The sequence below is a fragment of the Strongylocentrotus purpuratus genome, unplaced genomic scaffold (assembly GCF_000002235.5).
Source record: "Strongylocentrotus purpuratus isolate Spur 01 unplaced genomic scaffold, Spur_5.0 spur5_scaffold_5, whole genome shotgun sequence".
In the NCBI taxonomy this organism is placed as follows: Eukaryota; Metazoa; Echinodermata; class Echinoidea; order Camarodonta; family Strongylocentrotidae; genus Strongylocentrotus; species Strongylocentrotus purpuratus.
Window position 1 is genome coordinate 29,620,001 of NW_022145611.1, and position 20,381 is coordinate 29,640,381.

The 20,381-nt window shown below is 37.3% G+C and overlaps 1 protein-coding gene across 1 annotated transcript; it reads right to left on the reverse strand.

Moving 5' to 3' along the window:
* Positions 1-965: 965 nt before the first annotated feature.
* Positions 966-7,467, reverse strand: LOC578532 (protein dpy-30 homolog). Its single transcript, XM_030999572.1, has 4 exons — positions 7,399-7,467; positions 5,950-6,002; positions 2,537-2,736; positions 966-1,728 (listed from the first exon to the last, which is right to left on the reverse strand). Exons 1-4 carry the CDS (start codon positions 7,406-7,408, stop codon positions 1,662-1,664), a joined length of 330 nt encoding a protein of 109 aa, XP_030855432.1. The 5' UTR covers positions 7,409-7,467; the 3' UTR covers positions 966-1,661.
* Between the last annotated feature and the right edge of the window lie 12,914 nt (positions 7,468-20,381).

Here is a 20,381-nt window from a genome sequence, read left to right on the forward strand (position 1 = left end):
AGATACCATGCACAAATACTTTACATGTACTCACTTTTTAAAACGACAATTACCCTAATTGTATGGTATTAAGGTATTTTCCAAAGTAAGACAGGCGAATCCAACATGCAGGGTGGAGCCTGGACCAAATGTGCATCAGACACATGTATTTTTAATTGTATTGTACGATAAAGCAAAAACATCATAGCAACACATAATAGTTGGAACAAAAGTGGACAAGTAATAAGAAGTTGTGAATGTGAGATGTCCATGAATAATGAACATCTAATTGATTGTTCAACTTCAATTTAGTACGGTATCTGTTTTGCTTATTTTTGCTTTCACGGTACAATCGCCCTTTAAAGGGACTTGGTAACATTGTTCAGATGAGAGATAGTGGTGCTAAGGTAGTGACTTCAATGCTAGATGTACAATTAAAGATAATCTGAAAATTTGAGTGAAAACGGACCATTTTTCATGGTACAAATTGGGAAAAACTGATCTGATCGATTCCTTAATTCTCCAACTATATTATTACAATTTTATTACATTTTAGGTGAATAGTAATCTCACAAAGCAATAAACTGGCTCTACATTCCATTCCAGACATTTAAGTGTTGACAGAAAATTTTATAGCCTGTTTTATGTCTTTTTTTTCATGGAAAAACGGTTGGGAGAATTTACTGTTAATCACTGTTACTGTTAGAGGGTGTCATACATCGACGCCTTCAAAGAAAACCATAGATATCTTTGTGGTTTCAGAATTTTTCCAGAATTTTTTGCATGTCAAAGGGTTAGTACAGCAGAAGGAATATAGTAAGTAACATTTTATACAAAAATTAAGCAATTTTTTGCATCAACCTTCAACACTGTTACCAAGTCACTTTAATTGTCATGAATTTCCTTCCGGGCTAATTTAACAATTCATACTTCTATTCTCTTGTATATTGAGGCATCACATTCTCACAAAGGACAAGAAGTCATAGTTTGTACAGGAACACAAAATTTAATAAAATCTCATTATCAAATGGAAAAAAACTACCACAAAGGAGGTTGAATATGTATAAAGAATTGAATTCACTTCACATTAATTTGTTTGTACACGCACAATATTTTAATGAGGGATATATTGTGTACAAGGTTAAATATCTTACTTTGAAACCAAATTTCAGCAATCAATGACATGAAGTTATTAACAATGGAAAATTGACATGACATACAGCTCTTGCTATTTTCCACACATATAAAACTTTTATACTTTTATAAGTATCTGGATTTCTCTGGAATACATTTTGTACACAAATATAATCATTTTAAATATCATACATATAAGGACAAAAAAGGAAAGATAAAGAATAGAACACACACATTCAACTACTGGAATCTGAAAATGTAATATGCACGAAAAGCTAGCACTAACTGGAAAGAAAAGAAAATGACCACAGAAAAGTGTGGATTCTAATCAAAACATGGCTACAAAAACATTCCAAAACACTCGTCTAAATACTCAATTTCCATCCTCCTTCATCTCCCTATGCGGAGTGAGGGTAACCATACTGAGGATTGAGCCCTGCCCAAATCGCCTTGCCCTGCCTGCCTTGCCCCTCTCCAATTGGTATTGCTGCATGATTTAGCAGATGAAAGCAAAATTTCAGAGTTCTATCTTCATCACTGATTGTGGTTTAATTCTCAAACTGGTCCTTGTTCTTCAAGAGGTAGGCTGCTAGGTACTCGATGGGATTCGGCGGTCTGTCCAAGAGAAAGAAGAAAACAGTTAATTGCAAATGTTATGCATTTCTTGCATCTAAAACTAAATGTGAAAGTTGAATTTTAAACATGATTAGAAAGAATACAAGAATTTGGTAATCGTGTTATCTAATTTTGATTCTGGAAAGTTTTTTATCTTCAATTTATGAATGGCAGAAATAGAAGCTGTATAGAATCTATTGTTTTTCAATGTTGTACTAGGTTTGCATCAATGTATTAGGGGATATATGTGGAAGAAATGAATAAAGACATGAGAACAGTAGACCTGTCACGGAATTTTAGACAGTACAAAATTAGTAAAAAAGATTTCATTCTAACTTACATTTACATTTTTTTGATAAGAATGAATTGAAGTGTCCCAAACACATCTGCTCGATTTCCACATATATTTGTACGAGCAAGCACTCTTGAAATTTACATGCAATTAAATCCATGAAGGTCAACACCGAATCATTCAATAAATCACAAATACCTATTTTGAGAATAACAAATAATCTTCTACAGGGTATCTATTCATACATGCATCTCTATTCTGTCCATAAAAGTAAATCTAACAAATTAAACAAAATGTTTGCCTAAACATCATATGTTGACCTTCACAACTTTGCAACTTCTAGACACTTACCCAGTACTTCTAGACCTTACAGATGCACACATGTCGCCAAAACCATGCTTGAATTCATAAGAGACTTACTGAATGTAAAAAACACAGTAAATTGCTGACTAATTTCTGACTTTATGGGTTTCAGAAATACACTGTTATGTGAACAATCTAAGCAGACAAACCTACCTCTCTTTCGCCAGTGCTGACATCGCTTGTAGGAGGATGGGTACTACGGTGTGATCGAGGTAACTCCTGGTTGTCAATGATTGGAGGTCAACTTTAGGTCTGCTCTGCTTTTCCGCCTCTACTTTCTCATTGGAGATAATCTTCTGTACATTTTCTGTCAGGCCATGCTCTGCGTGTGGGTTCTCTACTGGAGCTACAACCTGCAATGCAACAAGAATTTGGATTTGATACAGGTATATGATTACTCGACAGGGCTCAACTCTAACAGGGGCCTGGGAGACATGGGTGCCCAAAATCTAGAACCACAAAACTTTTAAAATTTTGCGCAGGGCTCATGCACAAAGAATTTGAAAAGTTAAAGTACAAGACCACTCTAAAAATAACTTACTTTCAATAGAAGTAGAAAAATCAGACAAACCAATCAAAAAAAGTTTAAACAAAATCCGATAACTGAAGTATGTAAAATTATGAAACAATGAAAATCACTAGGTACACAAATTGCCAATTTGGTTATCAGTTTGTGATGTCATGTCCTCAATATTTATGGATTGCTTTATATAGCTTAATCCCATTAATTTCCCTTTTTATCCCCTAAAACTGGATTGGCCAGGTTATGTGATTTGTATCAAACTGCGTGCATGACATTTCACAAAATCTTTTATGAACTTTGAAGAATTGATACTATTTTCTGAATATTGTATATTCATAATTATTGATTTTTATATATATAATTTATCAAAATTCACATTTTTCATGTATTAACTGGAAAAAATCATTCTATATTAGTGCTTCCACACAAAAACATGTTACTATCAAGTATCAATTTAACTTGGGTGCTGGTGTGAAGAAATAAGATTCTTAGGGGGAAAATAGGACATTTATATTATCAATATAAAGCAAATAATTAGTGGATAGTGAGGACATGACGTCATAGACTGATGAGTGAGTTCCCAATTTGTCTTGTGCTTTTCATTGTTCCATAGTTTTACAAACTTTTTCGAAAATTCATAACTTTCTTATTAGTCATCTGATTTTTTTTATTGGTTTGTCTGATTTTTCTGCTTCTCTTGAAATTAAGTTATTTTTCGAGTGGACCTGTCCTTTAAATCTTGACCCATTCCAAAAAGTACAGTATGTAGCCATGCTTGAGACCCATACGAAATACAATCTCTTAAGTGCTCTACCCTTGTTATCGGATTCATTCACGTACAATGCCTCTGCATTTATTTATTCTGGATTTATATAGCACTTAATATGACTCTTCAAATGAATTGTTACTTTAATATTATATTTCTTCTACTGTACTGACACTCTAACATGCAAAAAATCCTGAAAAAAAATTCTCAAACCACAAAGATATTTATGGTTTTCTTTGAAAGCATCATTGTGTAACACCCTCTAACAGTTAATTCTCCAAACCATTTAAAAAAATTTCCCAACCATTTTTTCATAAAAATAAGACATAAAACAGGCTTTAAAAAAATCTTTCAACACTTAAATGTCTGGAATGGTATATACATTGTAGAGCCAATTTGTTGATTCGTGCTGATCTTCATTCACCTAAAATGTACATGTAATTAAATTCTAATAATATAGTTGGGAGAATTAAGGAATCAATCAGATCAGTTTTTTTCCTAATTTGTATCATAAATAATGGTCTACTTTCACTCAAACTTTCAGATTATTTTTAATTGTACATCTAGCATTGAAGCCACTAAATGTACCTTAGCACCATTTTCTCTCATCTGAACAATGTTACCAATTCCCCTTAATACGAAATACAATCTCTTAAGCGCTCTACCCTTGTTATCGGATTCATTCACGTACAATGTGAATTGTACAATGTGAATCTCCACTCCCTGGTATGGTCACCATGGGGCCGTTTCTCGAAACCGTCATAACTACAAGATCAACGACATCTCGCCACTGTCGCGCAACTTGTCAGCTAAGTGTTTCGCGAAGCCGTCTTTGCCAAGATGAGCGACAACTTCCGCGACAAGCGAGTTGTCACTGCTCCGAACCTGTCATATCTTTTTAATTGCTGTAAAGCGCCATCACAAGTCAGTTTGTTGCCATTCCATGGGCCGCGAAATGGACGATTAGTTTCACTATCATTTTGAGAAAAATATAGACGAGTTCGGTACGTAATTCTCTGGGAATGCGAAATGTAAATGTACAAAAGTGAGAATACAAATTATACAGAAACTTTAAAAAGCTGAATATAAACATTAAATCACAAATCATTAAACTATAACATATAAATAAGAGAGGTAAGAATGTTACACAACGTTTTCCATAGTCGATCCATAGTCTTTTCTTAGGATACCGTCATACCTTTGGGGCCTATGTGCATTATTATTCCCTCTCTAATTACTTCTTCCAAATTATATTTTCAATATCAAATCAATTATATAACGAGTATTTATGAGACTCTAGAATAAAAACTGGCTGAGAAAAGACATTTTGCCTAAAATTCCTCGTCACAATAAATAAAAAAGTACGTATTGATAAACTATCACATTACGGTATCCTTCAACTAACTTTTGATTCGACTGTTGAAAAAAAAAAACATTCACCGCTTTTTCTTCAATTTAAGAATCTTTACAGAAATATGCAAATCGTTTGATGATGTAAATATGATAATGACACTATTTATTATTTATTTTAGGAGAATTTATATGTATATATTTCTTTTTGAACAATTTTAGCCCCAAAACTTGTTTTGGGTTATTCTTCATAAATCAAATGGATCGTGACAAAGACTATCTTCTTGAGCTGCTAGTATCGCGATATATCGATATCATGTCTGTCATGGCTTTGTGAAACGGTTTATCCACTTCATGACATCTCCGTAGGTCGGCGACAAAGATAGGACTGTCATGGAGTTGGTTTCGAGAAATGGCCCCCATGAGGACATATGCCAATTACTAACACAAAGGCTTTCACCATCCTACCAAGTCCTCATTTTCCTCCTGGGTATTGAGTGGCAAATGTAGATTAATCCCTTGCCAAAGGACAATAGCGCCTTTGAATGTTTTTTTTTTAAACAGATGTATGGCGCCATACAAATGCTGTTCATCATCATCATCATTAATGTCGAAGCAGGGATCAAACACACTATCTTTGCATTTCAAGTCAAGTGCTTAAACCACTGCACTACAGCACCTCTACCTAATGTATTATTTGCAGATTATTAGTTAGGATCGTTGTATTCATGTACCTCAGTTTTAAAATTCAAACATTTGTTCCTAGTTTTCAAAGTATTTGATGGCAGTGAATGTATATTACTACAATGTATATTAGTGACATTTAACATACCAATACCATGCAGATTGATTAAATAACAATAATTAAAAAAAAAACATTAAAAGAGAACATTCTTACAGGCAATACAGACAGATAAAACTACTCACCACAGGTTCCTGTGTAACCACTGGTGTCTCAGTTACTGGGGGAATTTGCTCTCCTACACAAAGATAAAACAATGAATATCATTAACATATAATGACAAAAAATGGAATAAAGATGTTGCAATTTATCTGATGTTCATTCGCAGTTTGCTGAGTTTTTCCTGCAGGCCACAATCGACACATCATATTTGACTCAAAGGCTAGTCTGCTGCACAATACAAGTGCATACCGTACTGATGGAGGGTTGCAGGCGGGCGCGCGCCTGTGTGAAGTTATCTACCGTAATGTCTCAGATCCTCATTACGGTAGATAACTTCGCACAGGCACCGCCCGCCCGCAACCCACCATCGGTATGCACTTGTATTATACATCGGTTTGCCGTGAAACCTGAGAAAAAGTTTATACTAATATCATCGTTTTTCCAAAAAATATTCCAAAATAACGACTTTTAAAGAGATCCGGTAACTTTGTCTCAGATTCTGAAACAAAATTCTGGATTTAGCTCATGATGCAATGATAATTATAAACCTTTAGGTCAGTCAGGAACCCCATGACTTTTACAAGCCGATCGCCTGTCTGATTATCAAGATATTTATGATTGGAATTACAAATTTTGAAAACCGTTCGCCTGACGGTTTTCATAACACTACAGTCTATTGGGGAAAACGAGTATGGTAAAACCGGTCACTCCAAGATTTTTACTTTTTTGAGGCACTTCTTGATCATTTTGAAGTGCAATTTTTTTAGGGCTTCAATATTACACCATATCACAGACACTGATAACACGTAGGGCCGTGTATCTCAGATTTAACATTGTTAAACGATCCCTTTAACTCATGATCTTTATTTGGACATTTAATTACTTCATTTTAGGGATGTTACGGGTCAAATTTTGGATACATTTCTAAACAAGCGCCAACTTCTGAAATAGTGCCCTAGTCCCAACCATGTTCAAGCCAATTATTAAATTAAAAAGTTGTGCAAAATCGACAGCAATATTTTGCAAATGCTAAAGACAAAGTCAATAACTCAATGAAATTGAAAGGCAAAAAAAGTTAGGCATCATTTGCCAACACGTTTTCTTGTCAGTAAAGTCTTCAAAAACTGTCTTGCTTTTACAATAGGTCCAACATAAAACATATATCTGAATACATTCCTTACTTAGAAAAGATAAGACTGTGTTGCCAAGACATGCACATGCAAGATAGAAGATAAGAAAATGGCCAACAAAAATCAAAATGTGTGGGGCAAGACTAATTTGACTGAGGCTCCTGCAGTATTGTGCACACATTTATACACGCGATTTAGCGTATTTCTTTTACGCAATATAAAATAACAAAATCTTGATAAATAGCAGCTTATCTTAACAACGAAAGCAATGAAATGAATTCAACGAAAACGAAACATTAAACAAGCAATATCTATTTAAAAGTGAGTAATTTTCGTGTTTACCTTCGGCCATGTTGTCTACAAACAAATGTCACGTGACTAAGTGGCTCGATCGTACTTGCATAGTGCATCGTCGCGATCAACACATATCGTGCCATAAGAAATGCAATTCACACTGGCTTTAGTTTAGAATTTATTTTTTCAAAGAAAATGTTTACATTTGAAGATTTAACTGCAAAAATGGTATATAAGAGTCAAATTAAAAAGAATGTAGAAACAAACTCGGCAGGCGGCAATTTAATGACACTTTACAATATTCCAAGAAAAGAAGTAGAAAAGATATATGTTCAACCAAGGATGTGTACCTTAAAGTTGATACTCTAAGCAAATAAATGTCCCTTAATTTGTTACCTACGGCAAATATATGTTATTTTTAAGTTTTTCAATTACTTAGTATATCACAAAAAAATTCTGTCTACTCGAAATCCTCAATTGAAATGTCGAAAATATCCGCCTCTCTTTGCATAGAAAATCAGTTACGGCGCTGGTCTACTATTTATGACCTCACGTCCGGGAAGCGTTATTTTTTTATGCGGCACAGATTGGGGCTTTTTTTTAAAAGGGGTCTTGATTTACAGACTAATAGTGGTCGTGTGCGTACTAGACAGTATAAGTAGTCGAGGTCTGTTTTTAATAGTGTTACATGTAATCCACTACCGTATGGAAAATCATTACATCAACAATTAAAATGAAATTGGAAATCTGAAGAGGAGGCAGCACGTCAATAAGGAGAACATCATAATAATTATTCAATAAAACTTAACTAACTTAAACTAAGAGGAATGTTATCTAAACACATAGTTCGCGATGGATATTCAAACGTCTTCGCAGCGCTAATGCGCTAGCGAACATGACTAGTCTCACGTACGTGCAGACACTATTCAGAAGGGAAAGAACGTACTTCCCATAGGCTCAACACGCGCCATGCCCCAATCTGTGCCGCATAAAAAAATAACGCGTCCGGGAAAGAATATATTCACGTACCCGGATGTTCCATAGCAAACATGTGCAGAGTGATACGATTTTCTGCTTATTTTTTTTTCAAAGGCTGAAAAGTCTAATAAATCATAATTCTATGTACAATTCTTTACCTTCCCCTAGTACTTCATAGTATTAATATCAATTCCCCTTTTAAAAATGATGCCATATGCATGCCAGCGATGTGCTATTAGTCGATCTTTTTCACCATGTAATTTTTGTTTTGGTGTTGAAATCGGCCCAGGCACGGAGTGAACAGTAGCTGTCAACCCATGCACAATTACCATACACTATATAGCGATCTCCCGATGGTTTCTTCTTCCTTTTTCCCCATGTCTTTCGCCTTCCTTGGCCCTGAAGATCCTTCATCTACCAATTCTGACACCGGTAGTCAGGAGCAAGTCTTTGTTAGTTTTTTTCTTAGCTGGCAACGTCGCTTTCATTCTCTTGCAATTGCCGATAAACATATAATCCCATAACAATACGACGTTACGCCAACGTGGGGCCAACGTAAGCTGTTACGTTGGTCCAACGTCGCCAACATGATGTTGGGCCCACGGCTTTCTTGCCGGCGGGCCAACGTTGGCCCGACAGTGACAAAATGACATTAAGCCAACATCGGGCCAACGTTATGCCGACCCCTATCCGACCATATGTGCCGATGTCCTCCCGACATTGAACCAACGTTATGCCAACCTCTTTTCCACCGTATGCCGACGTCTTTCCGACATTGGACCAACGTCGTCCCAACCCTTTTTTAACCATGTGCCGACGTACGACCAACGTTATGCCAACCCCTTTCCCACCATGTGCCGACGTTGTTCCGACATTGGATAAACGTTATGCCAACCCTTATCCCACCATGTGCCGACGTCTCCTCGACATTGGCCCAACGTTATACCAACCCCTTTTCAACCATGTGCCGACGTCTCCACGACGTAGGGCCAACGTTATTCCAACCCCTATCCCACCATGTGCCGACGTAGTTCCGACATTGGACCAACGTTATGCCAACCCCTATATCCCACCATGTGCCGACGTCGTGGGCTGTTACGTTGCGCCATCGTCGCCAATGTGATGTTGGGCCAACGGCTTTCTTGCCGGCGGGCCAACGTTGGCTCGACAGCGACGAAATGACATTAAACCAACATCGGGCCAAAGTCCCCCCGACGTATGACCAACGTCATGTCAACCCCTATCCCACCATATGCCGACATAGGACAAACGTAATGCCAACCCCTTTTCCACCATGTGCCGACGTCTCCCTGACGTAGGACCAACGTAATGCCAACCCCTTTTACACTATGTGCCGACGTCTCCCCGACGTTGTCCTAACATAATGCCAACCCTTTTCCCACCAAGTGCCGACCCCTCCTCCACCATGTGCCAATGCTAGACCAACGTTATGCCAACCTCTTCTCCACCATTTGCCGACGTAGAAGCAACGTTATGCCAACCCGTATCCCACCATGTGCCGACGTTGTACCTCCCCTTTCCAGTTCATGCCAACATCCTTCTGACATTACCAACACCAACTCAAAAACATATTCACACCAACATCAGTCGTCCGTTCATAAGAACATCGTCAAGATCATACTACATCGGACATGTACAATCATTCAAACACATGCATCACAACGTGACAAGGAAAAGCCAAGTAGTTTAAGATTGGATTAAATAAATAAACAGAGCAAAATCCACAAAATGAAGGTAGTAACAATTTCATCAAAATTAGACTGAATTTGAGAAAAGTTCATTATAGAACTCGACTTAGATCCCTCTGGAAGATATGTATAATAACAATATTGAAGCAAGAGGGACATGTTATTTTAATTTCGTCATGTCTATTATCTTGTACATTTTAATCACTATCAAAACTTGATAACAACTTATTTGTCCCATTTTAATGAAAAGTTCACCATCTTGCTTCTTAGAATTTGCTCTGAATACATCCCCCTCCCTCCAAAACAAAAGAACAAGGAAAATAAACTGATTTTGTGATAAAACATACTTTATTTTATGTGTAATAAACAAACTGTTGTAAATGTGAATACAATTATTGTACATCTTTCTTTTGTATTTTCGTCTGAATTCGAAAAAGATGTAAACATAGTTTCAAGTTCAAGGTATCTCAATGTGTCACAATATAGGCCTACTATCAATGAATGCTAGGACGATAGGAGCTGTTATAAAATGAATTGTCGCTTACACGTAACACAACATAACATACTGAAATTCATTGTACGAATATAATAAACAATCCTCACAACTTCCCAAGTAAAACAAAACAAACTTTGTGGCAGACGAACACGATTGCTTATGACAAGATTCCTCTACATATGTACAGCACAAAAATATAAAGAAATTAATAAAGTGTCCACCATTTGCATACCAAGAACTAGGCAATTAATGTAAACAATGTTCCATAAAAAATAAAAAATAATATTCAGAGAAATTGCCAACATTTTTGATGCTTAGGCATTTCAGAGATGCCGATACATTTCGTCGCCATATCTATTGTTAACACATCTACAAACTGTTTTTTTTTAGGAGGGATAGTATACATTGCTTGAATGTGTGAAGTAAAGCAATCGCTAAATGTTTATATAACAATAGAGGAAATTTGAAAGTGAAGTAAGAAAGAGCAGAGCTTGTAAAGGGAAAAACACAAGTTTCTTCACTCTGATATACCACTTTCAATATTTCTTTAAATTGAGAAGAAGGTAGTACGAAAAACATTCAGTCACTTAGATATATGAAACATTTTTTTCTTACCTTTGAAATTCTTTATAGCATGCATTTAGTTGACACATTATACAGGCATTCAAATCAATTACGACCTTCTTCGACTCATGGTATAGCTCTCTTTTTAAAATTGGGCCATTAGTGAAATTTCACCACAATAAATAACAAGTAAAGATGCATAGCACACTTTTTAATAACAAAAGTTATTGTTTATGTTTGTGTACAAAACATAATGCCTGCAGACCTGGCTAGCAAGCACCGTAGCTTGCCTAAGCGGAGATCGTTCTTGATATAACATCACTAATCCTTTGGTCTATCATTCCGAGGAACTCTGAGAATTGTAAGGGGCGGGGTCCACTATTAGACGAGCAACTTGGAGAGGTTTTCAAAAAATTGTAAAAAATATAAGGAGGCATTTATTTATGAAACAAATTGTTATTTTGCTTTTTTGCTATTTTGCTATATGTTGCTTTAAAAGGGTCTTGATACAAGACATAATAGTTTTAATTTCCTAAGGCAATGGACCTTTAAAGAATGGGTTAGTCGGAATCAAAATCTTGTCTAGCTTGTGGTGGTACAACTTCGACATCTGCGGCAAAAAAAGAAGAAAGAAACCAAACAAGATTTAAAAGCAGATCATGGAAACATCACCTTGAAATAGTACGGATATTAATCAAATAGTACAGCATTCAAGGGAAGTAGTCCTGAGTGGCACATCCTCCCTAGTTTTGATGAAATTTCATGGATAGAAGTACTTTGTCATGAAAATAACTTCGTTCAAACTTTAGAGCGAATGACCCAGACGTATGGAAATTAGAAAGGAATGGATTTCTTTTATTTTTGTCTTGTTTAATTAAAATAGCATCAAACACTCTTCTTAACAAAGGAAATATACATTTCAGGTAAAATGGCAGTAATATTCTTCAATAGAAAGAACCAATTTATAGTATCTGTTTGCTCAGTGTTGAGATACTTGATTGATAACAGTTTAAAGCCCCTCTTAAGTGTTGGATCCCAAAATTAGCCAAAGAATAGATGGCACAATCTCACTTAAATGGTATGATGTAAAAGAGGATGTCATTAACACCCGGACACTTCTGCAAATAGAATATTGCCCTAACAAATGTGTTTGAAGTAGAATATGGATGAAAGAATACAAAATTTGCGTTTTCTGCATACAACACAAAACCCTTAGTTAGTAAGTTTGTATTCTTTCTAATTTTTAGGACAAATGTTTGAAGAAGAGTGGCATTTTCTTTCACATCATTATAACATTGAAGTGAAATGTGAAGCTCCCAATACTTTTTTTTGTATTTATGTAAGCTCCCAATACTTGAGAGAGCTCGAGGGGCTTCAAAGTAGAAACAAAAACACAAAGCTATATCGTTAGTTGCTTATACAAGAAACAAATCATTGACTGTGTTTTGTTTTTTGTGGCACCCTGCATTCAGAATTGTTTCCAAAAAAATACTGCTATAAGCAGTATTTCATGATTTGTTGTTGTTGAATAGTTTTGTAAGTGATCACAATGCAGTTTCTCAATATAATCAGGAAAAAGATACTAGCATCCGTTAGCAGCTATGTCCTACACAAACGTACATTAATCCAGTACATTTGTACTTTGTGTGCAGGGCACAACTAAAACGAATACTAAGAAGTGCTATCCTGTCTACATGTATAACTAAATACAAAATGAATAAAATGCCAAATGACATACCCATATTTCTGAATGTTGAGGTCAATGGGGTCGTTGGGGTCGACAGTGTTCTGGAGGTTGATGGGGTCGATGTCGAAGGGGTCCTTGGTGCTGTTGATGCTGTTCTGGATGATCGAGGTAAGGGTAGCTGGATCTGAACGGGTAGAGGAATCTGGAATTTGTTGTGAAGTTGACGATATGAAATGCAGGATTTAATATTTAAATTTCAGAATTGTAGGGATTATGGGAAAAAAAGTATTGGGATTTGGAAGAGCTATATAGAATTGAATGTATTAATAAAGAACGTCAGAATTTTAAAAATAAATAATTAGAATATGGCCTTCAGTTCAAATTATAGCAATTTAATATACATGTGCATAAACAATAAAAACTAATTTGAAAATGAGAATAAAAATGCAGCAATAATCAAATTTGTGAATAAAAATTGTGAATGAAAATTATGGGATCGATCAGTGTTACCCCCGCCCCCAATAGTTTTTCCTATTTACTATTTGATCAAATTGAGGTTCTTGGCCAATTGCGACTTTAAATGATTGCAAATGCCAAAATGAGGGTAATTCCCACCAGCTACCTCTTTCACATCACACTCACAATTAATCCACTAAATGTGTTGATACAAAGTTCTTGCATATTTTGGCAGACTTGGCACACTCCCTTGTAAGATTTCAGGAGGCTAGAAACATGTACTAGCGGGATATCTTAATTCACAGCCCAATCTCGTAATTTATTCCTTTTCGAACTGAATCATCATCAGCATATATTGAGCTACTACAGAGTATAGTATAGACCTACTTCTAAATCTGAAAGTATCAGAGACTATAATATCATTTAGATATGCATACAAAAATGATGCGTCTTCCCATTCAGCTCTATTTGATTCAATTGGTCTTTCCAACAATGCATCGATCAGCACCTTCAACACTTGTAACACCAACAGATTCACAATCATTTGATTCATGGTCGATATTGCATATTGGGATGAACATCATCACTGTCACGGACGCTGAAACATGATGCATCAATACATCACCTAGGTCCAGGGGTGATAGTGGGCACTAAAAAAAAAATAGGTTTTTTGTTTTCCCCTCAACCACGCCCCCCTTGAGTAAAAAAAAAAAAGGCGATTCGCGGGGAAAAAACGGCATCTAACAACATTCCCCCCTTTCGAGTAAGAAAATTGGGAGAAAAAATAGGGCAAAATAGGGAAGAATAGAGAAAATAAGGGGGGAATCAGGAAAATCAGGATAAAAAAGGGAAGAAAAAAAAAATCTGGTAAAAAAAAAAAAAAAAAAAAAAAAAAAAAAATCTTTTTTTTTTTAAATCGGGAAGAAAAAAAAATCGGGAAAAAATCGGGAAAAATCAAAAAAATCGGGAAACCGATTTAAATCGGGTTTTTATCAGGCCTGCCTAGGTCTAACTCTAAGTCAGGAACATATTAACATTTATCACGGCAAACACTCAATGCATCTGATGCCGACACTTCAGCCCCCATAATAGCCATCACTCACACTTCAATTGCACGCAGCGGGTATGCATGCTAAGCGTACGCCGATCGGTACACTCATACACACTTTCACTTTCATTTGGACAGGGAATTATCAATGATTACTTTAACAATTTCTCATGCTATTTCCCTCGCTTTGAGTTCTCACACTATACAATTTATCAGTTTCACGCGACATGCTCACAAAAATAACGTTGAAAGAGAAAGAAAATCATTAATTTACCATGCAGTGTTGGTACTCCCCGGCAAGCGCGTTTCCGTTTTACACCCTGCCCTAGGCTTTTCGGCAAGAAATTACACGAAACATGCTGTATCCGAAGTCTAAGTTTGTTTATATCGACGTCAAGAATAGCGAAGCCAAAGCTTATGTACAATTTCAATTGGGGATGCGAGGGTCTTCTTGTTCAAGACGGTTTTCCCGATATATTATTGTTTTGTTATCGCTGGGCTAAATTTTGCGAGCTGATCACGCATCCTCACGCTCTTAGAGTATTGCGTATTAATGGATAAAAATAAATGATACGACTAGGAAGATCAACTAGTATAGAGAGTTAGCTAGCGCTACGTGACGTTTTCAGAGTTCTGGTGGTGTGCAGAGCGCCGAGGCAAGATGTGGACGACTAGACTCCGAATACCAGTCGGTTTGTAAAATTTTATTGGAGAAAAGCCTAGGGCAGGGTGTAAAACGGAAACGCGCCCCCGGCAACTGATCCAGACAAATGGACAGGATATGGCTGACGTACGTTGCAGCATGAGCACATGGGCATGCGCACGCATGCAATTTTTTTTACCCGGATGTAGCGGTACTAGGTCGTATTTGCTACGTTGGCCCAACGTCATATAGCCAACCAGTATATACATGCACTATTTATCAGTAAAGATGGAGACGATATAGACCAACGTTAAGCCAAGGTTGGCCCAACGTCGCGTATATTAGCCAACATATCCACCATTTCTCAGTAAAATTTGAAACGATGGACCAACATTGAGCCAACGTTGATAGCCAAACGTCGAATAGCCAATTAACAGCCACAATTTATCAGTAATAATTGAGACGATGGACCAACGTTCAGCCAACATTGGCCCAACATCGAATGGCCAGCAAAAGCCAACATTTATAATTTAAAATTGAGACGATGGACCAACGTTCAGCCGACGTTAGCCCAACGTCGAATAGCCAACCCAAAGCCACCATTTAAAAAAAAAAATTGAGACGATGGACCAACATGAAGCCAACATTGGCCCAACGCCGAATAGCCAACCAATAGCCAACATTTATAAGTTAAAACGATGGTCCAACTTTCAGCCCACATTGGCCTAACGTCGAATAGCCAACCAAACGCCAACACTTATCAGTAATATTTGAGACAATGGACCAACGTTCAGCCAACATTGGCCCAACGTCGAATAGCCAACCAATAGCCACCATTTATCAGTGAAAATGGCAACAATTGACCAACGTTGAGCCAACTTTAGCCCAACGTCGAATAGCCAACCAATAGCCACCATTTATCAGTAAAAATAGTGACAATGGACCAACGTTCAGCCAACATTGGCCCAACGTCGTATAGCCAACTAATAGCCACCATTTATCAGTGAAAATGGCGACAATGAGCCAACGTTAGCCCAACGTCGAATAGCCAACCAAAAGCCAACATTTATCAGTAATAAATGAGACAATAGACCAACGTTCAACCAACATTGGCCCAACGTCGAATAGCCAACCCAAAGCCACCATTTATCAGTGATAATTGAGACGATGGACCAACATTTAGCCAACATTGGCCCAACGTCGAATAGCCAACCCAAAGCCACTATTTATCAGTGAAAATGGCGACAATGGACCAACAATGAACCAACAATAGCCCAACGTCGAATAGCCAACCAAAAGCCACCATTTATCAGTGAAAATGGCGACAATAGACCAACGTTCAGCCAACATTGGCCCAACGTCGAATAGCCAACCAATAGCCATCATTTATCAATGAAAATGGCGCGACAATGGACCAACGTTCAGCCAACATTGGACCAACGTCGAATAGACAACCAATAGCCACCATTTATCAGTGGAAATGGCGACAATGGACCAACGTTCAGCCAACATTGGCCCAACGTCGAATAGCCAACCAATAGCCACCATTTATCGGTGAAAATGGCGACAATGGACCAACGTTCAGCCAACATTGGCCCAACGTCGAATAGCCAACCAATAGCCACCATTTATCAGTGAAAATGGCGACAATGAGCCAACGTTAGCCCAACGTCGAATAGCCAACCAATAGCCAATATTTATCAGTGATAATTGAGACGATGGACCAACATTTAGCCAACATTAGCCCAACGTCGAATAGCCAACCCAAAGCCACCATTTATCAGTGAAAATGGCGACAATGGACCAACATTAAACCAACAATAGCCCAACGTCGAATAGCCAACCAAAAGCCACCATTTATCAGTGAAAATGGCGACAATGGACCAACGTTCAGCCAACATTGGCCCAACGTCGAATAGCCAACCAATAGCCACCATTTATCAGTGAAAATGGCGACAATGGACCAACGTTCAGCCAACATTGGCCCAACGTCGAATAGCCAACCAATAGCCACCATTTATCAGTGAAAATGGCGACAATGGACCAACGTTCAGCCAACATTGGCCCAACGTCGAATAGCCAACCAATAGCCACCATTTATCGGTGAAAATGGCGACAATGGACCAACGTTCAGCCAACATTGGCCCAACGTCGAATGAGCCAACCAATAGCCACCATTTATCAGTAAAAAATGGCGACGATGGCCCAACGATTAGCCAACGTTGGCTTGCCGACTGCGACCCTGCCGACCGTGGCCGACGTTGGCCCAACGCCCTAGCGCACGTACGTTCCATTATAGCAAGCAGCGCCTAGAGCAGCGGCTTCGTCTTACCTCCCGATTCTGCTCGCTTCACGAACGTTCATGCAAGAGCCGCATCACTCGCCAAAATAGGAAGCGCGCTTGCATGATCTCGTTCAAGTTTGATATTTTACAACATAAAATGTTTAACTGGTACTGTATCCTTTTTTGAGGCAGTCACACACATCTATGATAAGTACTATCATAGTTCTAGACCTATTCGTTTTACAAAACTGCTCCTGTACCTTATCTGATGACAATAATGCATCCGCCTATTCATACGTGCACGATTTAACTTTAATTCCTAAGCAGTAAACTCGTCTTAAATCTCTACCAAATAGGTGAATATGAGGATATAAAAAGAAATCAGCGACTGGAAAATGTTGCTTCGTTATTCTTCATTCAAATGAAAACAGAAAATCCATCAAATATACTCCTTAACAACAACAAATCTAAGCTCTGACAGGATAGCATTTACGTAGGGATATCACTGTCATTCACTCTCACTGAGCCCATGAGTCCCGTTCGTGACGTCACGGATAGAGGCCCGACTCTATACGTGCACTTCCGGGTTTCAGACTTAGATATTTTGGTAGAGTTTACTCGAATAAATTCATTATTCTAAACTTGTTTTGTCGGGTGGACACCATTTGGTGTTATTATGGGGGTTAAAAGCTTTATATTTATGTAATATTATCTCAGTATTTGGGATTGTCTTAGAGTATCAACTTTAAGTAGTTAACTGCGAGAATTTCAGTTCAAATTATTGCATAATATTTTATATACAAATCATCATTTACATAGATTCAGGTTCCATGAAAATGGTTTGTGCTCATTTTGCAAAAATTTTGAAGAAACTTATCAACATGTATTCTTTGAATGTTCTATGTTAGTGTTGTGTTTTGTATACTGTTGTACATGTTATGTGTTTAATTGTTGTGTGGGGTGGGGGGGGGGGGGGGTAGTAGGTGTTTTGTAGCTTTTTCTCTTTTTTTATATATATAATTTTTTTGTCTCCAAAGGAAAATGAAGAGGTGTAACTTTTGTATGTAAATGTAAATGATCATTGGTAAATTTATAAAGACATATGTTAAATTATTTTGTTATTTTGTATCCAATGTTATAAATGTACAATTTTTCTTTGAGAGAAACGAATAAAAACCTATGAAAAAAAAAGAAACAAAAATATCGTGCCATATCGCCAAGCTAGCTAGCTTGTTGGCCTCCAGCTTATTCCTCATGCTCAAAGGCAGATTTTACCTTTCCTAATTTTGACTAATTTTTTTTCAATCCCTCTAATGAGATGGTCTGTGGTAATTCCAGGTACCGACGGGATATTTCAACCCCCAGTGAATGAATCATTACTGGTATTTTCCCTTTTTTACTGGTATTTTCCCTTTTTTCACTAACCAGCTGTCTCGCGGGGCTGGCCTATTGGGGGGGGGGGGGGGGACCCCTCCTCCAAAGAAATTGATTACTGAGCACATATATAAAGTACATGTAGCTGGGGAAAAAATGAGGAGGACTACTTTCGCAACCCCCCCCCCCCCCAATAAAATTTATATGCATGTATCAGTTCATCACAGTGAAGCAGTAATTTTAAAACATTGATACCCCCCCCCCCCCCCCGCTCAAAAAAAGTGAGGTGCATTCATCATAATATACACAAGTAGTTGTCTACTTTTGTGTCAAAGCACCTCTCATATGAGAATTTCTCTTTTCTGCACATCGATCAATCGGCAAGTAGCTAAATTTCAACCATTTTCTCTAGCTTATAAAGTCAATCTCAATTAATTTTTTTTTTAATCAGTTTAGTTCTCTAGCTATATCCTGAAAAATTAGCAGGCTTTCATTAGTTATCCTCACACAACACATCACACTTTTGTAGTTTTCAATCCCAATGCCAATTTTTAATCAATTGGAAAGAAAATTTTAGTAAAAATCTAGCTCAGTATTTCTCATGAATTAACAAACTAAATATCCACTTTGTCATGTTCCGTACTTAATATCTACCAGCACTTCTATTAACCCCACTCCTAATAAAATGTTAGTCTTCTTCTCTTTCTCTCTCGGTCTCACTGTGTCCACTCTCTCTCTCTACCTCCCCCTCGTTTTCTCAACCTCAGTTAAATTAAGGCAGGGTATTCTACTGACACTATTTTAGATTTACGTATATCGCCATCTGCTACTTACAATGTCCCACAATCATTACCAACAGCATTATGCACGCATGATGATGCTCGAGTGCAGGAACCAGATATCACTCTTATGTACACCTTCACAAAAAGATCCCCTAATTGAAAACACATTACAACAGTGGTAGCCAAACTAGCGATATTGATCAAATTAAATACGCTGCCTTTAAACTGCACATAAATCATATTACACACACTCTTTTATTTTTCTCATTCCTTGATCTGGCACATACTTTTCCCCACATTACCCGATAGCTCTTAAAAAATTGCATGTACAGCCAAACCTGTCGATAGCAACCGCCTAAGAGAAACACAAAACGTGGTCTTTGTAGACAGGTTCCTTTAGTACATGTTTCAATGAGAAACCATTTTCAAGGGAAACAAAAAAGTGGTCTTTGTAGACTGGTGGTCACTAAAGCAGGATTGACTGTAAATGCAAAACATAACATCAAAGCTAGTCCATGTAAAGAATAACATAACAACTGGGTTTTAAGAGAATTTTTTTTTAGTTTAATCATATTCAGGAAAAACAACATTGAAAGCAGAAAGGTTGAAAGAGGCACTTGATTCTAAATAAAAACCCAGATTTTATTACTTGTTAGTTAAACCAAAAGCACTGTTAATTATTGTTTCAACATGGGAAAGGAATCTGCCGAAACAAATCCTTTTCAAAATAATATGCATATATAACTCTTCAGTGGTGTACGCAGGATTTTTTTCAAGGGGGGTTTTAAAATCAAAAGGGGGGGGGGGGGGTTTCCAAAGAAACATACTTAAAACATACACATAAAAAAAACTCGAGGGGGGGGGGTTTAACCCCAAAACCACCCCCTGCGTACGCGCCTGTAACTCTTCATACTTAAAACAATTTAAATGGCTCTGCAAAGTCTGCATTTAGCTCCAAAACCCACAGATGAAATACCCTGAATGTAGATACCCTGCATGAATGTCGCATG